Consider the following 23,685-nt stretch of genomic DNA (forward strand, 5'->3'; position numbering starts at 1 on the left):
CACCAGAATCTGAGCACAGCGAGAAAACTACTAGCAACAATGAGCAAGTAAAACAAGCACTCAAGAAAAACAAACCCCAGAGCATAACCAGCTTTTTAAGAGCTCCACAACTAAATTTAGCAAGCTCTTCACAGCACCACCAAAAACCAGCGTCACAAACTCAAGAACCAAAATACTAATTATAATATCACCATCAGAGCAATCACTGACGCCCCCTCCCACTCTCCCAATTCGGCCGGTCACCGCGGGAGAGAATGACTGCAACCCTCCAACTTGCCAACAGCCAATGAAAACCATAAATAGACGACATCACAATCACACATATGGCTGGCAAATAATGGACGACACAAGCAAATCAAAGAGATAATTAGGCATTTCTGGAGGAGGCCTTTACCCTCAACAAAGAGGGGTTCTCGCTTAGCTATCGAAATTACAATACGATAGTATAGGTTATTGATTTTGTTATTTCATTCACATCACAAATATTTATTAATGTATAAATAATTGTATTTAAGAGTCAATTTTTGAAATGAAATGTAATATAATGTACCCATACAACCATTTCAGTCGCAAAATCTTCAAATCAGTAACTAACTGTCAAATGTGACATAACGCGTGGTAACGGCGTGCAAACAATGCGACCGTATTGATACAATAACAAAATGTAGTCGTCGTGTGCACTCGTTACGGTAACAAAATGTGTACGAATTTGTGGCTGTCAATGTCACTGTCAGAATGACTTTTAACGACACTTTATTAGTCGACGTTTGCACACATAACGGTAACAACATGTGGACGAATTTGTGGCTGTCATTGTCACTGTCAGAACGGTTTCTGACAGTGACATTGACAGAATTTGTACACACATGTGTAGGTCTGATTACCGAACTGCTCCTAAACCACTGTATCCGCAAATGACAATCTGAAATACGAAGGTTTCTCAAACTGTCTTGTGAAGTTGTGGACTGGTTGCTTTGAATCATTTAAATATGAGCGAATTAAATAATAATAAACGACGACGACCATTTAAGCACTCTTCGACATTTTATAGAAATGTGGGAAAGTTAAGAAAAGTGCAGAATGATAATACAAATAGATAAGCACTTTATAGTTACTTAATGTATTAAATATATAATTTTTAATTCTTATTGATAAAAATGAAGTGTAGTGTTGCTTTACACAATAAAAGTAGGAATCAAATGAAATAGAGTATTTACTGTGATATTAATAGAATTTCTGTTGCGCAATGATAGTTTTTTTCAGTACAGATGCTGCTTTTTTTAACGCAGTAGTGCGAGCAAATCAAGCAATGATTCATTTCTTGTCTGGTCGAAACTCTTAGCTTAGATTTAGGTACTGAAAATCGTCGTACGATACACGTGCGAAAAGGACATTCACAACTCGTGTCGATTTAAAACACTCCCTTCGTTCGTGTATTAATTTATTGCTACTCGTATCGATTTTCCTCTTTTCCGCACTCGTATCTACAAGTATTTTGTTTGGGTTACAAAAAAAAACACATTATTTACTCTACTACGTTTTATTTATGTCTCTTTAACATTACAAATTTGTAGACACTTATCTATACAAAAATCTTGACAAAAGAAGTACAGATCGCTGAAATGAATGTTGATAGTAATATTAATGAAGACTACTTCAACAAGTGTCAATTGTGAAATGCCGCACAATACTAGTTGCTCTATAGAAGACCATAATAATATGATCCCCGATCCTTTACAACCCGGCAGCTCGGTACGCACGTTACAATTTTTTTTAATCTTCTTTAGTGAGGGCAACTGAGTACGACGGCATATTTAATTGTTTATAAAGTTTGAGGATACCTGAAAAAAATGAATACAAGAAGCCATTCTGCTTTCGGTCACGCGTGTACGCTGCGACCATTTTGCGACCGTTTGTTGACCGTTTGGTGACCGTTTGGCGACTGTTTTTTACATGGAATATTACCGTCTTAATCCATATTTTAACAACTTTATTGGTTTTCTAGGCATTATTTTTATTATTTCAGTATAGTATATGCACCAGAGCACTAAAACTTCACCAATCAATATACATAACACGCAAACACCGAGTAGTCAATAATATTATTACTGGTTAAACTGAGGTAAATTGATGGCGCGTTGATAAATTTAGACTTATTTTATGAAATCACTCGAGCAATTTAATTGGCCATGGTAATTAGCCCACATTATATTACAAATGCAAACAATATTTATCTTTAACAAATTCTTACGCCATTACATTATAATGTCAAATGATTTTATTTCTTTTTTACTTTGACGTCTCTGACAGTCGCCATTTGAAAAGAATGAAATGAACGAATGATTTTGGGAAAGTAGTCGCCAAACGGTAACAATGTGTGCACGCGTAGTGCACACTTCTGTCACTTCTGTGACCATTTGTGCCTGTTACCAATCGTCCCCATTTGGGTCGCCGCGACTAAACGTCGACCGTACTGCGACTAAGCATTGAGACCCGAAGACCTGTGTGTACACAAAATAGGAGGATTTGCGTAGGAACGGCGACCGATTATGGTTATATGGGTATTGTAATGTAGAATAAATAAGTGAATACCAAGGAAATAATAAAAACTGCATGGTTTTGGGTCAGAGTTTTATACATACTTATAATTTTTTTTTGTTATTTATGAAGAATTTAATGTGAATATTTTTGAAATGAAATGTAATTTTAATATATTATATTTATTTATAATTACACTTTTAATAATTTATTGAAATATGGTAACAAAACTATTTAATAAAATGTATGTACATATGATTTATAATTTTAATTGTTAGAAAATACTCACGTAATAATCAAAACTGCATGGTATAGGCACGGTTTTTAAATACCTCTATATACTTAATTATTATTTTTCGATACAAATAATTTTATATGATTATTTTCGAAATGAAGTGTGTTTGATGTATTTTAGTTTATAATAAATTAATAAGTACTCTGTAATTAATCAAAACTGCATGATATAGAGTAACGATTTTAAAATATTTTATTTTTCTGTTAAAAAAAAAATCTATGTTATTATTTTGCTTGATTGTTATTTTATTTGATTGGCGAGAAATAAAAGGCTTTTTTATTTTTATTTTATTTTATTTATTTATGGCAAACCACCACGCCAGTGGAGCTGGGCCGAGAGTAGGTGATGAGCCGTGTCGCATGCTTTTTTATTCTGTTCTTCTATTACACATTAACGTAAATGAGGAGGCTCACTGACATTTTACCCCGCCAGGCGGCGCCTATGCAAGAGTCTAGGCATGTCACTGTCATTCATATGTGTGAGAGAGAGAAAAAAACATAATTATCAGCTTCTCGCTCTCACGTCTCACGGACTAATAGGGTGGCGCCATCTGTCGTATCCTTTGAGTGTTCCTCCTCATTACGTGCCTATTTCTACATAAGTAATATTTTAGGTAGATTAAAAACAGACGTTTCCCACCGAAAATAAAGTCCAAAGTAATTTAAAAAAATACATATTTATTTTAGGCATGCGATTTGACAGTCGTTGAAAAGAGTATATACTTGTCAGTACATACATCTATCTCACGTTTTTCTCTTCTACTATTTGACAGATCTCCGTCATCTTGTGAAATGTATTCTTCCATTCTTCAGAATCGTTGAAGCAACGCTTGTTACAAACACGCGAAAGCTATGCAAAGTCTAATTTCGACCCATATGTCACGGCCAGGTATAGCCCCGGCGATTATCGTTAGACTTACAAGCCACAGGTTACGTGTTCAAATCTCAGTCGTCGCATACGTAGGTCGTAGATATTACAGCTTTTTTAATTCATTTTTTTAATGTTTTATTTATATTATAAGTTGATAAGTACAAGCTACTGCAATGACATTAAATACAAGGAAGCACAATTCATAACCAAAATGTTTTAAAAATCTGGGTCTAAATTGCATTTATAACATTCTTGTTGATGCTAATAACGTTAACTTCTTATCTGCTTAGGAAAAAAATCGTTCATGCCATAACCAACTTAGTGTATAAAGACCTAAGTATCAAAATTGCAAATGGAACTGCGACACACTAAAAACTCTTTATCAAAATACCTTTTGTCATAATATGCTCAAATGACTTAAATGTCAAAATGAATTGCGAACGTATATTGAACGAATGGAGCGGCTACCAATATATAATAAGTATGTAGGTATTAGATATTTCCAATTTATTCCATAAATAGAAATACCTAAAAAAGGCCGCAATTTTACTTCTTCATTACATAAACTTTAAAAATACCCTACTGTATCATCTTTATCTTGGTCACTTGTACTACGTTTATTACAATAAATGTATGTAATGTATGTATGTGTAAATTTCCTAACATGTCATATCTTGTTGTCACAAAGAAAAATTTACAGGGCTTCCAAGAATCTCGAGATGGAAGGATACAAATTAAAATATTTTCTATGAAAATAATTAAATTCGACAGCAGACAACCCAAAGGTTAATCGGATTTATTTATTATAGGCATTTGTTTTAAATTAAATACCAGTGGCTCTGATCTGATAGTGGGATATTCTTTAAAATTTATTTTCAAAAGGAGATTTAATGTTGGTAATGCCATTCAAATAATATTAGAAGTGTCTACGCGAGTGTCCGAATTTAATTATAGGATAGCACATATTGAAAGTACTGTAATATGGGTACAGAAGCCTGCCTATTGAAATATAAAATACATAGCAAAAAGTATAGAAAGAACCTACTACTTTTCGACTTTTTATTTACACTACATACTGACCATACAACTGACTCTAATTAATCTTGGTTTTCAAAAGTGTAAAATGTAGACCTAAGTGCGTTTTCGCATTATCCGATCCGATATCGGATGACGGACCGATATCCCATACATTACAGGCGGAATCTTGGATTCATTCATCTATTGATATCCTTCCGACATCCGTTATCGGATCGGATAATGTGAAAACGGTCTAATAGCGACTCAATTAGTTTTTGTTCCTTGACGGTCATTAATTTGAACTAATAAAATTATTTATTTAAATCTATACAATTACAACGAGTATTATAATGTATTATACATTCATTTTGTAATGTAATCCAACGAAATAACTTATAGAAATATATTTTACCCTTTTTGCTTGTTTTCCGATTACTATTTAGCCAATTTTTCATTGAGTCATACCATGGACTTTCAATAGGGACTGAGCTCACACTTTTTTTGCCATAATAAATTGAACTTTATCACCGGTGCAGAAAAACGTTCTTATTTAATTCGGTATTAGGTAGTTTCAACTCAGTTGAGGCCACGCACACTATAACACTGTCATGTAAAATAATACAACGAGATTTTGAAATTAGTGTTCTTACTGTGTACCGACTGCAGATTCAACAGTGAATTGCAAGAAAGACCAAAAAGTTTATATTAACTATTTTGTTAAGAATTACGTCTATAGAATAATTTTCAAACAAAACAGAAAATAAAATATCTCGTGTGTGATTAATTAATTGTCAGATTATGATTGTAATATTAATCGTAGAAATCAAAGATATTTTATTAGATTGCCTTATTATCATCGTAGCTGTTAAAATGGTGTTTACCTATTTTTTCATTAGTTATTAGCAGACATAGAAGTCGCAGTAGCAATAACGTCAATTAACATAGGGACATCCTTCCGATACAAAATATATCGATAGCTGAATAATTATTTGGAAGTGAAATTTCATATGAGCTATAAAGTTCACCGGATAATACCATTACTGCTTTTAATACCATTAATGATAAGTCTATCAATAAATAATAATGTTTTTCAAAAATATATTGATAGTTTTTTTACATTCACTCACTCATTTCATTCATTCATTTTTTTGCAATCAGTACTAATCTTCATTTAGCTGTGTGTGTTATCATTCACTTCAACCTCCGTGGAATTACCTATACGATGTTGAACCTTAGGTTACCTTCAATCAATACTAATACTGAAATAAATGTTATATACAACAAAAAAAACAATATTTTAAATAAAGGGGGTAAAAAGGCGGCAAAAGAAAAATAAAATAAAAAATAAAAACCAAAAAAAGTTCATTTCGACTGCCGGGGATCGAACCCACGACATCAGGACCGTCCGTCATTTTACGTTACGCTAGTACAACCTGAGCTATTTAAGCGATGGTAATGGCGACGAAATATATTATTATACCATGATGTAATGAAAATGCGGTTGAACACATGAGTCACTTTTGAAATAATGCAGGAAATTACATCGTCAATGGTAGAGAGTTTGTAGGTAAGAAGAATATGAAAATACTTATTTCAGTACGTACGTATGTGGTTTTAGCGCTTCTTGGCGAGCATTAAAAGGTGGATTAATTTTTATTCTTCTTTATTATGATCCTAACGAAAAGTCTGTTCCAATTTTTTTGCTTATGTAATTTTTGCCGTGAATGTTTTTCCGAGCTAGTAAAATATTGAACATCCGTCTTGTTTTTGGGGTGGTTTCAGTTTTCATAGTGTTTCAACACATAATGTATATACAAAACAACCATAACTTCACTTGTCCTTTTATTGCTTGTGTCATAACTGATTTAATTAGTCCGCTTTTTGCTACTACGAAGTATCATTCACAAAAATAGGTGGTTTCTTAATGTGTTATAAAGGTCATAAATTAAAGTAGACGAATTTAAAACAAAAGTCCTGATTCCATTTTCGCCTGATTTTTAGTGAATTAAAATAATATTTTTTTTATTCTATTATACGTTTTTTGTCACAAATTTTGGTGGCTTAACTAAAAAAACTATTTCAAATTACCAAATTTAATTTTTGGTGACATAAAAAGTACTGTTATAGAATTAAGTTATTTTCCCAGTAGTAGCAAGACCGGATGGTTCCTAGGCTATGCTGGGTTGTAAAGGATCGGGGATCATATTATTATGGTCTTCTATAGAGCAACTAGTATTTTGCGGCATTTCACAATTGACACTTGTTGAAGTAGTCGTCATTAATATTACTATCAACATTAATTTCAGCGATCTGTACTTCTTAAGTCAAGATACAAAAAAAGTGTCTACAAATTTGTAATGTTAAAGAGACATAAATAAAACGTAGTAGAGTAAATAATGTGTTTTTTTTGTAACCCAAACAAAATACTTGTAGATACGAGTGCGGAAAAGAGGAAAATCGATACGAGTAGCGATAAATTAATACACGAACGAAGGGAGTGTTTTACTTCGACACGAGTTGTGAATGTCCTTTTCGCACGTGTAACGTACGACGATTTTCAGTACCTAAATCTAAGCTAAGAGTTTCGACCAGACAAGAAATGAATCATTGCTTGATTTGCTCGCAATACTGCGTTAGAAAAAGCAGCATCTGTACTGAAAAAAACTATCATTACGCAACAGAAATTCTATTAATATCACAGTAAATACTCTATTTCATTTGATTCCTACTTTTATTGTGTAAAGCAACACTACACTTCATTTTTATCAATAAGAATTAAAAATTATATATTTAATACATTAAGTAACTATAAAGTGCTTATCTGTTTGTATTATCATTCTGCACTTTTCTTAATTTTCCCACATTTCTATAAAATGTCGAAGAGTGCTTAAATGGTCGTCGTCGTTTATTATTATTTAATTCGCTCATATTTAAATGAAGCAACCAGTCCACAACTTCACAAGACAGTTTGCGAAACCTTCGTATTTCAGATTGTCATTTGCGGATACAGTGGTTTAGGAGCAGTTCGGTAATCAGACCTACACATGTGTGTACAAATTCTGTCAATGTCAATGTCACTGTCAGAACGGTTTCTGACAGTGACAATGACAGCCACAAACTCGTCCACATGTTGTTACCGTTATGTGTGCAAACGTCGACTAATAAAGTGTCGTTAAAAGTCATTCTGACAGTGACATTGACAGCCACAAATTCGTACACATTTTGTTACCGTAACGAGTGCACACGACGACTACATTTTGTTATTGTATCAATACGGTCGCATTGTTTGCACGACGTTACGAGGGCTGATTGGAAAGTTCGCGGCCTGACCATTAAAAAAAAACTTAGTTTCTTTTTCCTGCCGTCATTTTGAACTGTCATTATTTAGTTGTCATCCCGCGAAATTTTAATTAAATGCAATATTTTAAAATAAGTTTTTCCTCTCATTTAAAAATACGTGTAAGCAGTTTTTTCACAATGGTCAATTTGGAGCAACGTGATGTAATTAAATATCTTCATAGAAAAGGATTGACTGCGAAACAAATTTATGAAGATATGCAGTGTACATTAGGGCAATCCGGTCCATCATATACGATGGTAAAAAAGTGGGCAGCTGAATTCAAGCGGGGACGAGTCAGTATCGCAGATGACCCTCGCTCCGGGAGGCCAACTACTGCGACCAATCCAAATAATGTGGCAACTGTATGCAAAATGATAATCCAAGACCGACGGTTAAAAGTGAGAGAAATAGCCGACATCGTAGGCATTACCACGCGTTATGTCACATTTGACAGTTAGTTACTGATTTGAAGATTTTGCGACTGAAATGGTTGTATGGGAAGTATAAACTATCTTCTCTAGCTAGATGCCCAATCCATCTTGACAAACACATCTCAAACTTTCTCACTACATCTTCATTCACTTCTCTCTTATCAACATATTTGTCTGGAACTCTCAATTACACTGTTTCCCCCACACCCATTTTTTACTACAATACATAAATATAGGCACACTACTCTTTTGCGACACTTTATAGCTCCTTATCAAAACTTAAACTCTATTTTTTTCCGTCTCTTGTAAATACTTATGTATACCTAAGCATTATGATTTAAAAATAAGTCTCTGTATTTTATTTGATAGCTAGGTACATAATTTCTCAATTATAAACTCTTGGACTTATCATTAACTATATCTTCTAGCGCACCGCAAACCGCCAGTAACTTGCAATAATATTATTTTAAATTAGATCTCGACCAATGAGAACGTGACTGCCGTACTATATAGACTAGGTAGAATAGGTAGATCCATTTTGATTTATTTTCCCGCAGTTATCTAAGTTATTTTTTATGTTAACATTTTAAAATGAATGTAATAAATTCACAACAAACTTTTCTTAATATGAATACAATTTAGTGAACATTACGATTATGATATCTGGGATAAAATGTAAGTTTTCAAAGTTATAATAAAACGAAAATTTTGAAGACCACCTGCTGCGAGGAGTTTTGTTCTTAAATGTGAGATATGTAAAACGTGACATGATATCCTAATCTAATAAATTATGTCAGAGTGTGTATGTGTAAGACATGTGATACAATATTTTAAGTTATGATAATACGAAAACATAAGTAGCATAAGTAGCGGATGAAACAACGTATCAAAAGTACATACCTGACATCAATAACTTATAAATATCGACAAATCTGTAGAGTTCATGGTCATAAATGTCAATGTTTAATTAATTTTTCACCTCACTAGCTCGGAAAGGACTTTTTTATTCATTAAAAACAGATAGCAAAATCGCATTTTATCCCCAAGAGTGCAAAGAATATTTGAAATCCGAACGTGTCATTAGGTACTAGTGATGCGAACGTAAAAATAATTTCATATCGAATTGTATCCGACTAAAAATATTAAATTCAAACAATTTTATAACATGATTTTACCATAAAACACTTGAAATCGTACAAGAAATTGTATTTTTGACTCTTCCATTGTACTTATTCAGAACATACCTTAAGTAACATTGCAATCGTGAAACGGAACGCACCCAAATAGATTTTTCTTCTTGATTCTTAATTTGAAACTTTTGTGGTGTCGGTCGGTGCATCGTGGAAATTGTAATAAACGCAAATTGACTTATTTCTGTGCAATTATGTTCCAGTTGTTTTAATTGCGTGTTTCCTCGCGTTAGTGAGGTGAAAAGTTATGTGTTACACACGGGATGCAAAGTTATTTTACCTCGTGTGTATTTGCAACACTCTCTACGCTCAGGATTCTATTTTTGAACTACTCGCTTCGCTCAGGATTCTATTTTCGAACCACTCGCTTCGCTCGTGGTTCAACCATAGAATCCATTCGCTGGCTCGTAGTTCAACCCTAGAATCCATTCGCTAGTTCGTGTTGCAATTCCACACTCGGTTAAAATACAACTTTGCTCCCTTGTATAACAAATAACTATTATACACACAAAAAGAGATTTTCTTTTTGTTTAGCTGTTACAAAAGGGTATTTACTTCTAAAGCGTTATTTGATCCGCTATTTTTCATGTGAGCTGTACTAAAGGAATGTTATTTTAATTGTTTCTTGTCTCTTGTCGACTTGGCATCCCAGTGGAGTGATACATTGCTGAATTATAATAAAAACTCGTTAAATCTTTATTTACATTAACATATTTACATAATTATTATTATAAGAAACTAAAACTAAACTTAAAATCTAGCTAATGTCTAAAATAGGCCCTTGAGGCATTGTACCAAGGATACTTGCGATATTTCCTCGCTGTATCGCAATGCTGATACGTTGTGCGAGGAAGTCGCCAGCTCTTCGATCACCAGTTACCTCAACCAAACGCTTTGCGATTTCTGTTAAAAACTTGTTCGCGCTGGAACCCCATGGACCTAGAGTTTCTACGCCAAAAGGTACGAAAGGGTATTCTTTGTCAGACTCTTTTATGTAGATTTAATTTTCCAGTACATTATTCAAAGTGAAATTAGGAATTACATTGTAACCTGACTAGATAGTTATAGCTCACGAAAAGGGTTCAATCGCTTTATTAAAATTGTGTTCTGAAACTACGAGTAAGATCTTAATTGATCTACTTACAGATTTTTTTCTCACAGTTTCAAACATTTATTTCATACCTCCGGCGGTCTGTAATTTCTACACTACAGACTACAGTAAGGTCAGTGTGGGGAAGACCGTCTACCCAGAAAGACCGTCTACTGAATATAACATTTGTATTTATACATCTATCACTTCTTACACCTCCGAAGGTATACCAGTTTTTCATCCTTAATCCATTGGTGGTCAATAGATATCCCTAGGACGAACACTAGTTAGCAAAATACTTGATTCGTGTTTCGAACTCGATCATCGAGTTCAACAAGGTGAAGCAGTCGGAATATTTGTGCATTATGTATGTAACGTAGTAATTTTATAATCGTTATATTGTCTTCGGTTACCGCGATAGTTACTCATGAAATAAAACTATGGAAACGGATTAAATCGCGTATAATGAATTTAAAATACATCCCGACGTTTCGAACTCTTTACAGCGTTCGTGGTCAACGGGTGACTGAGGAAAAATTAAAATGTGCAAAAGCTACCCACTTACAAGAAATATTAACGAACCATGACCACAAATAATATAGATTTCTAAGGCAGGTTCACACACTATTAATAAAGCTAGTTATACAATATTCAAAAAATTTAATAACTTTAATAGAGAGGATGGCTTTACTTTACCACCGGCTTGGGATCCAGTAGTACATCTGATAATGGAACAAGCACGACGAAGGCTGTGAGGCATTTGTGTTGTATGGTGTTGGACATTTGCAGTTTGTTTCTTTGTCAATTTTGTGTAGATTAATTGGTTAATTATTTTTTAACAGAGTAATGGTAAAATTTTCTGAATATTGTATAACTAGCTTTATTAATAGTGTGTGAACCTGCCTTAGAAATCTATATTATTTGTGGTCATGGTTCGTTAATATTTCTTGTAAGTAGGTAGCTTTTGCACATTTTAATTTTTCCTCAGTCACCCGTTGACCACGAACGCTGTAAAGAGTTCGAAACGTCGGGATGTATTTTAAATTCATTATACGCGATTTAATCCGTTTCCATAGTTTTATTTTATAATCGTTCTTCCTGTCTAGTACAATGAATGCTCTTAAAACGCGTTCAATTTATTGTTTTAAGTATGTCCTGAAATATGTAACTTCGAAATTGTGCCTAGTCGGAAAGACCGGCATATAACGCCGTGTCTTGCGTGGGCGACGGTCGCGCGACCGTCACGCGACCGTCGCCGTCGCGTTTCATCGCATCGTCTACTTCCATATCGATAAGGTTTGATTTCGTATGCGTCGCATCGCCGTCGCGCGACTATCGCGCGACCGTCGCCCACGCAAGCCACGGCGTAGAGTAAGGCACCCTTTTTTAGGCTTTATGGGAAATAAGTCGAGTTTAAACGGGTGTTGTAGGTTAATTTTAATTATAAGTTTCGGCTTTGCTTTTGTCTGGACCTGAAAAAAGAAAGTTATCAACCTCATTTACGGGACACTCAGCAAGCTTCGTGGCCTAAACATGGTACTCGACGCTTTGTATTATATCACGATTGTATAAAATACTATTTTTATCACATAAGTTTACTTTAATTCACCAAAGTATTATAAAAGCTGTGTAGAATATAAAATTTGCTAGCCCATAGGACCATGCGGATCACTCCGGACTACTTTTATCGAATAGTCTAGTTTTATCCACTCAAATTTTATTTCAAATAAAGTATCGCGGTCTTGTCCGCACTGACCTTACTTTTTATTATACTGTGCTACAACTCTCGAGCAATAATCGTGTCGAGGTCGGTTCAAATAAAGGAAATTTTAAATTCGACTGTCACTCACTGGCCATACTGAACCGGAATATTAAAAATCGTTTTATGCTCCAACATAAAAATGTTGGTTACATTTTAAATAATTCAGTTCTTCATGTTTAACAATATTAAGGAATAAACCAAACCATTCTGTTTCAGGTTTATGATCGCTGAACATGTCGGGCATTCGAAGTTTCTTAAGAAATAAAATAGGTACTCTTTAAAAAAGTATTTTTAACGACAGAGACCTACATGTACTCGTACTTACCTAATATAAGTACTCAGTGCCACATATTGATCGAAATGTTACCTTAAAAAAACAATAATGATTAATTAATTTCACGAAACGTTCCTATATTCCTGGTAATTTCTTACAAAGTTTCAGGAGTCTCAAGCGTAGAAACTGCGACGTTAGGTATTTGTAGCAAATCGCAAGATCAAGTTATACCGGGCTTGAGACAAAATCTTACGTGAAATATTTAGTTGGATGATCCTTAGGTGTCGTAATTTATAGTCAGCTGGGCGTAACGTAGGACATAAATAACGTTCCTCTTGAAACCGGGGAGCACGTACACGTAGTACATAGCATCAAGCTGTGCAATGTGCATAAACCACCCGTAGGTTTTGCAAAATGCAACTTCCTCTGAATAAAATAACTAATATCTGGGTGACCGAGCCTCGCTCGGTTCTATTTTATTATATCACGTCTTTATATAAAAAAAAACTGTTGTAAAAAAAATAAAAACAAAAACTCATAGTTCTGAAATAACAGTACTTGCTAGTACGGATTACAATTAACAGATGGCGGTATGTGTCTATTATTTTGCGGATAATTCTAGAATGCACTTCTGTTTGAAGTATTGAATTTTAAAAATACTACTGAGATAACGGAAGAAGCTTAAAATTCGTAATAATAATTAAAGCACTTAATGAATACGCAAGTTTTGTCATCCGCGAATCATAAGTTAGTCAATGTTTGTTGTTTCGTATCCTTGACCTGTGTCGCCATCTAGTTTGATAATAAATAGTACCTACATCGAGCGAAAGAATTCTCAGTCTTACTTAACAATACAACTACTTCACACGAGATGGCGCGCGTTCCGCCACAAAAATTGTCATTCAAAAAAATTGTGTAATTTTCTATTCGTGGTAAGTATTTTTTCAGTAATATGAAATGACTTGAAAAAATTATTACATCTCGCCCGCGATTCATAAGTTACTCAATGTTTGTTGCTTCGTATACGGGGCCGTGACCTGTATTGTAACTCATGACTAAAATAAAATTAAGGGGGAAAAATCACTACCATGGGTGGAATTTCCAATATGTCTTGGAATTCCAGTAACTATTTAAGACGTAATATTTTCACGGTAGTAGTCGCTAGGAGTACCATTGATCTATATAGTATATCTATGACTGGGGATGAGCTTTTTGTAGCTGTTGGTAGAGCCCTGGAGTATCAATCCAGTTGCCGTGAGTTCAAGTCCCACCCATGGTAGTGATTTTTCCCCCTGAAATTCATTTTCAGTTTATAATATTTTAGTAATACCAAACAGATTTCGTAAGCAATTTGGGAGAAAACTTAACATTAACTAAAGAAAATTGCAGCAAAGGACCAACTTTCGTGATGGATCACGCGAAACCTATAAGTGCTAGAACCAAAGTGTCAATGAACGATTTGTAGTAAATTTATCAAGGATTACTTTTTTCCTACACGCTTTTTCTGTATCTACAACGGTTTTGTCAGAAATTGCGAAAAAGTGTCGCCATCTAGTTTTTGCAATAAATAGTACCTACATCGACCGAAAGAATTCTGCCTTAATAATACAACTACTCCACACGAGATGGCGCGCGAAGAAAAACTCATGAAAACTCGAAAATTCGCGTTTTCCGGGACCTAAGGACAAGTTAGATCGACTTTTCACCCCCGAAAACCCCCACATAACAAATTTTAGCGAAATCGTTAGAGCGGTTTCCGAGATCGTCGGTGTATATAAATAAATAAATAAATAAATATACAAGAATTGCTCGTTTAAAAGTATAAGATTAGGCTTTAGAACTCGGCAGTTTCTGTGTACCTGGACTATTGAGATAACCTGTTTTCATTCACGTCACAAAATATATTAAACTAGCTTTTCCCCGCGGTTTCGCCCGCGTACTGATCTAATCTTGTTTTCCCATACAATCTTTGGCCGAATTTTCACCCCTTTCGAAGGTGAATTTTACAAAATCCCTTCTTAATGCTCCTCTAAACCTTATACGTGCCAAATTTGGAATCTCTAGGACCAATGCGCAATAGTTTCGGCTGTGTGTTGATATGTCAGTCAGCCAATCAGTTTCTTCTTTTATACCTCGGTATATTTAGATGTTACCTCCCTGCTGTCCAAGTTTTGTAGATATTGTAAGTACTCAAGTTGAATTAATGCTACATGTAAGTTTCTTGGATTAAATTCAATTTTGAATAGGGTTTATTTTCAACCACCCATATTATGATTCTTGAGGACAGCTTAAGGTTAAAAAACTTTAGATGGAAATTTTTAAGTTCACGTCTTAAGATTCTATTTGCATAATATAAGCCCGGAGTATAAAATTTATGGGGTGTAAAATCATACTTCACGCTTTATAAACCTGTGACTTTGTGCTAAGCGAAACAATACCGTAGTCTCTAGACGTTATTTACGTAACGGCGACACCCAAAAGCCGTCGCTGAAATTTCAATATCGAGTTGTCAAAGCGAAAACAAGTTAAAACGCTAAAGATTAAGGATTACGTTTATTCTTCAGTTTCCCATAATTCTCTGAGTATAGGCACTAGTTGTAGCTGCTGTGTAAGTTTTCAACATCTTATTTAAACTTAAATTGAGGCTCAAGGCACTGCAATCTGTGTCCTTTACTAAGTCTGTCTGAACATTGGAAGTTTCGCGATTTTCACAGTACTAATTGTTTTATTAATTTAAAGTAAAATGTTTCAAATCTTGCTTTCAATTCATACCAATTAAGTTAGATAATTTATTATTTTATTCTACATTATTTACTCGCTTGTAGTTTGAAAGGCTGAATTTATTGTTTAGCAACTAGTGATTTTACATAAAATTTGCGTGAAATGGCATTAACTTAATCTTACTATTCACTTAACAAGAACAGCTGCTGCGGTCATGACTTGGCCAACTGGCTACTCGTCACGTGAAAAAGAAACCATATAAGAACAAGGCTTTGACTGCAGGCAAAGTTGTTGTTCAGCAGCTCGTTGTGAAATTGATACTCGAGGCGATATTTTTCCATGTAGCCAATACTTAATAATATAATTTTTAAGAAAAAAGAAACCGCCTTCCTTTGGGCTTCTGGTGATAAATACTTTCAAATGTTGGATTATGTGATCAATCCGTCTGTATATTTTTTAATGTTTGTTATTCGATATCTCCGTCATTTCTGAACCAATTTTGAAATTTGGATGATTCTGAAGTACTTACAGATGAGAATGATTATCAGAACGGAACTCTAATCAGGAGCGGCTCACTCTTCATCAGCAGATCCACTGCATCGAATGTCACTGTTCTGGACGTAAGTGCATGCTGGTCTTATAAAAATACCAAAGTCACTATAAGTGTGCCGTTCAGATTTGAGGAGTTCCATTCTGACCATCATCAGCAGTTCCACTGCACCAAATGTCACTGTTCTGGACGTAAGTGCATGCTGTTCTTATAAAAATAGCAAAGTCACTATAAGTGTGCCGTTCAAATTTGAGGAGTTCCATTCTGACCATCATCAGGAGTTTCACTGCACCAAATGTCACTGTTCCGTACGTAAATGCATGCTGTTCCTTTAAAAACACAAAAATCACCATATGTATGGCTTTCAGATTTGAGGAGTTCTCTCAATTTCTCCAGGATCCCATCATCAGAACTGGGTTCTGAGAAAAATGGGACCAATCTGTATGCATATACATTCAATCAAAAAAAAAATTTCAAAATCGGTCCAGTAACGACGGAGATATCGAGGAACAAACATTAAAAAAAAAAACATACAGACGAATTGAGAACCCCTTCCGAACGAACGAATTGAGATTTGGAAGGCGGTTAACAAAAGATATAAAATAAATGTGAGAGCCGTGTTTCTCAATACCTACCATTTTAAATATGTCTCATGAAATTTAATTTCTTTAACATACTACATACCTATAGAACTATTAGTCCTACTGCTGGGAATAGGCCTCCTCCTACGTAAAAACTCAAAATATAAAAATGAAGCAACTCAGTTAGTCATCCGTTTATGAACAATCGAGCATTATTTTTATATACATATATCTCTTACACACATCGATACCAACTTCTGTCTTAAAACGGTGAACTAACAATGTGCCACAAGATACAAAATAAACAAATATTTACTTAATAATGAACACTCAGATAAATTTTATATTTTTGTCTTTGTATATTATTATTCAATGTCAATTTCATTGAAGCGCGTTTATTAGATTACCATGTTATTGACAGGTCAATGCTTTTGCAAAACGGAATTGCAAATCAATGCTTTTGTAAAACGGAATCTACCTACTTTATACGAGCCTAGCTTTCTTGGAGTTCCGTAGGAAGAATGGTAACTATTTCGTAACATCCGTATGTCACAGCCGTTTTATTCGAAAGAGTATTAGAATACTAATAAAAATCAATAAACATAATTAATATAATATAAAACTAACAAAAACAACACAACAACAACAACACACACACACACACACACAACACACACAACATTAATAACTATATAAAAATATATTTATATATATAATGTAATATTAATGTACATAAATGTTGAGTATTTATTTCCAAAGCTTCCGACGCTAAATTGTGTTATTTTTTTCATTAGATATCGTAAAATTGACATAAAAATGCAGTGACACTTAAATTTTGATCCTGAACCTTTTCATGAGCTAAAAATTATTTACACCGAATTCAGTTATCAATTTGACCACCTGACTATGACTGTTTTTTATTTTTCAAATTTAAACCTTTGCTAAATGCGCCTGGTGTCAAATAAATAACATATTGGAATCAGTTCACTTGGTAAATAATGACCTATTTTTTATAAGGTACAGCGGGGCAAATGTCGACTGGGGGGCAAATGTAACTGGTCCATTTTTTCCATGTTTTACAAAGTTTTCATTATTAAATAGAGTGTTCACCGGTTATGTATGGTAGGCGTTTTCAGTGGATACATGTAGAACTCAACATCATAGTGTAATAATGGGAAAAATGGATTAGTTACAACTGCCCCCAGTCGAGATTTGATCTGCTGTACCTTAACTATTTTTTTCTTATTTATTATTTACTGAAAATTGCTGTTGATTTCGTTACCTTGCACAAATTAGGCAAATTATCAATAGGCTACTTGACCCTTTTTCAAAGTATGTCTTATATTATTAATTACTGTCTAATTAAACGAAAAAAATAGTACCATATTTTATTACGACTTAAAAACCCGCAAAAAAATTATTTAAAGTTTACTTTGACGTGATCAGGCAAAAACAACATCAGCCATATTAATCTATAGGATATCTATGACATGACGTCAGTATATTTAGAAAAAATATTTCACATTGTCACACCCGTCAAGAACTATGAATTTTAATACAATAGAGGTTGCTTCTATGGAGATCAGATTACTACCTCTAATTTCCATAGTTGATCTGAATTATGTGACGTCACTCCATTGGCCAACACCGTTTTCGGTGTCTATAATTAAAAAAAAACATACACACATCTTTAATTAAAAATACGCAGTCATCACGCACTTTTAATGCCTGCAAGCTATAAATATTGATTTTTAAGTCAAATACTACAGAAAACAATAACTTGATGTGCTAAATTCGATACGAGTCTAGTAGCCTATAGACGCCACTGTACACAACTATACTCGAAGGTGGATACTTCAATCAAAAGTACTCGTAAGTAGCCTTTACATGACATTTTGTTTATTGTAAGTTTGTTTTGTAGGAAACCCTCGGTACGCGAATACCGAGCTCTCATCACCGAAATGTTTCTTAGACATGAAACCCTTCCTTTTGTGTAACGGCTTTTATTGTTATGTTACGGCTTTTATTAACGTAACTGTCTTAGACGCGTGGAAAGAAAAAAGAAAGAAAAACGCGAATATAATATTATTCTGAAGGCATTTAAATGAAATCAACTTTATTTTGAATGAAATCTCATACCTAGTCAGTTGACGACATGGCAAGATATTGGTTTTATTATAAGTACATCATCATATCATCCATGCGTTATCCCGGCATCGGCATTTGCCACGGCTCATGGGAGCCTGGGATTCGCTTTGACAACTAATCCCAAGATTCGGCTTAGGCACTAATTTTACGAAAGCGACTGCCATCTGACCTTCCAACCCGAATGGTAATAACTAGGCCTTATTGGAATTAGTCCGGTTTCCTTACTATGTTTTCCTTCACCGCAATTGATTCCTTTATTATATGTAGGTACATATTATGTACTTATTAAATAATCTTACAGTGATAAAATTGCCTGCTGCTAGGTAACCCTATTATTATTGTAAATCTGTCTGTGTAAGGGTAACATTTTAGTGCATGTTTGAGAAAACAATATTTATGTACTTTTTTCATTACAAATTTTATAAAAAAATAATAATTTCAAAAGTTACACAACGTAAAAATCGTGTAGTGATTCCGTTTCTTTGCTCGCGAAGTGTACATACTCACTTCTATAAAAAAGTGGAAACCGAATAATTGCCAATTATTGTCGTTCAAAAACATTCAAAACAGGTGTAGTACCTACCTATACCTTTATTCTTATCATTAGGCTTGGGACTTTTGGATGCTCGCTATGGTTCAGGCATCCGCAGAGTCGCCATTATGTTAAAAAAAATTTTTCGAAGTCAAAGTCAAAGCCTGGAAATAAAACATGTTAGATGTCATGATCTATACGTATACCTATAACAATATGCAATTAATTTTATCACAAATTTATTACACACACGTGTCGAAGTTCAAAGTTGACGCGATATGCATAATTATATACTATATACGTACCTACGATTTACTTTACTATATGCATCCTCTTTGATACTTGTGTTTTGTTTGACAGACTACTGACATCTATTTCAAATAAAAATAAAAACACTTGAGTAATAAGTTGTCAGTTCAGATGAAATATCGTTTACGCAATTTGTAACAAAATTTTAAAATGAATAATTTTACGACTTGCGAAATTAAATCCTAGTTAGAGCCGTATCAGGAATTAAAATATGATGAAGAAAAGTCTAGTATATTTTGCTCTTTATGTGATGTTCATTTCAAAGCCGGAAAAATAGTACATTACGATACAAGTGCGTAAAAAAGGAAGTTCGAAACGAGTGGCGAGTTACGAATTTCCTTTTCGCACGTGTATCGTACGACGTTTTTCAGTACAGATGAGCCTCCGAAGTTTCGACCTGGCATATAATGAACCACTTCTCGAACTAGTGCGTAAAAAAACGACCATCTGTACTGAAAAAGGTATTTATTGCTAACCATATTAAAAGTGTATCCCATCAAAAAAAACCGGCCAAGTGCGAGTCGGACTCGCCCACCTAGGGTTCCGTACAAACTTTCTTTCAAACTACCTAGTAAAATAATCTCATATTTTCATATAACTCTAATGACTTGACTAGAAGACAAAAGTATAGGCACTAATGAGTATTATAGTGTATAGCGCCATCTCCCGGTCAATTTGCGAACTAATTTGCGCGACCTGGTTTTTCAGGGATAATTCTTTATAATGTTAACCGATTTAAACAGTTTTTACTTTATTGGACAGAAGATGGTTTACGTAACATCTCGTATTAATTTGAAGTACGATATACATCCGCAAGGGTGGGTAAATTGAAAGTAAAAATCTGAAAAGTTTTTTGTGAATTAAAAAAAAGTATTCAAAATACAAACACGATTATATTTTTCCTGTAATATATAGCATAAAACCAATGTTTACTAAAATTTTCATAATTTTTCGTTGGTAAACTTTGGAGATAAGGGGGGGGGAACGGTATTTTTTTTTACATTTTCCTTCAAAATTCTTTTTTTTTCCACAACAAAAAAATTATAAAAAATAGCTTATTTACGTTCAATTTGAGCTCTTTCCAACGATACCCCACTTGACCTAGTAACTTGAAATTTACAGTTTGCCCCCCTTTCATTTTGGCCATTTTCTACAATTAAAATAATATATTTTAAAAAATTATACTTTCTATTTGTAGAGGTTTACAATGTTCACAACTATTCCAAATTTCAAGTTGATATCATTAGTAGTTCTCGAGATATTTAGGAATGTGACAGACGGACAGACAGACGGACAGAGTCGCACCATAAGGATTCCTGTTGTACCTTTCTGGTACGGAACCCTAAAACCTGTGGTGAATATAGCTTGTTGTTAGATTGGATAGAGATATTGTTGTTAGATATTTTATTTCCAGGCTTTGACTTTGACTTCGAAAAAATTTTTTTAACATAATGGCGACTCTGCGGATGCCAGAACCATAGCGATCATCCAAAAGTCCCAAGCCTACTTATTATAAACCGAACCTCGACGAAGGGCCAGTTTTAAGATCTCATCCACGATACTCAATAGAATTCAATTTAAGTATCCCTTCTATTCTAATGTGACGCGTTCGAGTAACTCCAAAAATCTTTTCTTGGACAAGTCCTTGACGCTCATGACTAATTGTCCTAGTGCCGAACAGAAATGGATAGAATGTTTTAGGAGATAAATTTAGTAGCCAACAAATGATTGGAATAATTAGGCACTGACCGGAAAATTGTTTGGTATTCGAATAATTACAGGAAAAACGACAAAGAAAAATCAGTATCGTCTTTGATCAGCCTGATTTCGTCGCTTTGTTAAGAAGTCTTGATCAATTTTATTGATCATGTTTGTTGTGTTTTTTTTTTCTTATTCCGGCTCATTCGTTATTACCTAATGCTATCTTTTTTGGTCTAAGTTCGTATGGAACAACGACTAAGAAAAATGTACTTAGATTAAATAGTGAACATGCCAAAAGAGGATGAAAACGAATACCTACAGATTGTGTTGGAATACAACAAAGTCAAACAGTTAATACGTATGATCAAAGACGACAAAGACTTCGGATGAAAGCGTAAATAAAGAAATTCCGAATTAAAAACCTTTACAAAAATCGAATGGGACGATCCAAGACGATAACAAGAAATTTGAAACCGGAAAAAGCTTTTCAATAAGAAAATTACAGACCGTTTAAAATTCTTAAGACAATCTATTGTTGTTGTTGTTGTAGTCCTAAGGCACCCCAGAGGTGCAAAGGGCCTTCACAAGCTCGCGCCACGCCTTTCTATCTTCAGCGACCCTCGTGGCCTCGCTCCAGCTCAGACCAGCAGGCCTAGCACATGATGGCCGCGGGAGTATGTCGCCGCAAGATAGACTACCTGTCCTTATGTCATTAATACAATTAGACAAAGACGTGTCATCTATCTCGCGGCGACATACTCCCGCGGCCATCATGTGCTAGGCCTACAGCCGCTCGTAGCTCATTTTCGACGGACCGCTTCCATGAGTGAACAGGGCGCCCGGGGCTTGCATTCTGCGGTTTCCAGTCGAAAGCAATGCTCGCATTATTTCTTCCCCCTCTCCGAAGAGTGTGTCCAATCCGTCTCCATTTTCGTGTCGCGATTTCCTCGTCAATGGGTGTTTGCTGGCATATACTCCACAGGTCTTGATTTCGGATAGTGTTTGGCCAGAAAACGCGAAGGATCGACCTCAGGGACTTGTTGACGAATACTTGGAGCTTTTTCGTTAGGCCCTTTGTCACTCTCCACGTTTCGTAGCCAAACAGTAGCACAGATTTCCCTATGGAATTCGAAGAGGGAAAGTTTGATTCGACGCGTGAGCACATTTGACTCCCAGGTGGCCTTTAACTGAGCAAACGCAGCCTTCGCCTTTTTTATTCTGCTGTCGATGTCGTCGTCCGCTCCACCTTTACAATCAATCCTTTACCTAAGACAATCTAGGATAAGTTATACCTAGATAAGATATTTTTCTCAATAATGATCATCAGGCCATGACATTAGTGCTCGCGGTGATTACACTCCGTGTACTAGTGCACTAGTGATATACACGGTGAAATAACCGACCGTTCAAACTTTGCATAGTGACTGTTGAGGTCATAATGAACAAGATTTATTATAGGACCAGTTTTGAAATCGCAAAAAAAAATTTGACTGTTCCATAGAAGATACATTTCGACTGTCATGGTGCCGCTCATTCTATGGAACACCTAATTTTTTTCGCGATTTCAGCATTGGTCCCATAATAAAAGTTGTTCATTATAACGTCAAAAGTCAATGTGCAAAGTTTGAATGGTCCTTTTTATTTCACCCTTAAGTAAAACCGTGTTTTCCCCGCGAAGTTTAACTTGTATAATTTTCGTTTTGGCGGCAGGTTTTATACACACGGATAGCAGTGGGGTTGTGGCAGAGCTCGCACGGGCTGCAGCACTTGGGCCGCGTGCAGTGCTGCGCGGCGCCCTCCCCGCGCCCCGAGAAGCAGCCGCTCGGCTACGAGCCGCAGCGCACCTTTGTCGGCAATAAGGAAGCAAAGGTGAGATGCTATTTACGTATGAACTACAGTATGGGCACAGTATAATAAAGAGTACTATCGTACAGTATGGCCACTCCCGCTCCCCGCAGAAAGTGCGGCCCACACCCTCTCGGTTACCTCACAGTTACCGCCTGTCAAAAACGCGAACAGTCGACCTGTCATATTTCACTCATACAAGCATAGTACGCGTTCACCTACACGAGCTTAGACTGTGTGCTAGGAACGCGCCTGTGTCTGTGGTAGGGGTTCTTCAACGCGCCTCTTTCATATATTTAATCGCCAGTGTCCGAGGTGTGTTTGCCACCAACGTATGGGGTTCTTCAAACAAGGAGTGTAGGTACAAGTTTCTAATGGGTCGGCAACGCGCATCCATTCTTGATAAAATAAGTCATCATCATCATTTAGCTTACATGTGTAAGCCGCAACCTGTTCGCACACCCTTACTCTTCTTTGCGGTATGATATACT

The 23,685-nt window shown here is 35.1% G+C and overlaps 1 protein-coding gene across 1 annotated transcript in view; it reads left to right on the forward strand.

Moving 5' to 3' along the window:
- Window positions 1–23,685, forward strand: part of LOC125226853 (trissin receptor-like) — a 270,614-nt gene that overhangs the window by 234,582 nt on the left and 12,347 nt on the right. Inside the window, exon 7 of the mRNA XM_048130987.1 lies at window positions 23,060–23,218. Coding sequence (XP_047986944.1) covers window positions 23,060–23,218 — 159 coding nt within the window. The remainder of the gene's footprint in view (window positions 1–23,059; window positions 23,219–23,685) is intronic.

This window comes from Leguminivora glycinivorella, chromosome 6 (assembly GCF_023078275.1).
Source record: "Leguminivora glycinivorella isolate SPB_JAAS2020 chromosome 6, LegGlyc_1.1, whole genome shotgun sequence".
Lineage (NCBI taxonomy): Eukaryota > Metazoa > Arthropoda > Insecta > Lepidoptera > Tortricidae > Leguminivora > Leguminivora glycinivorella.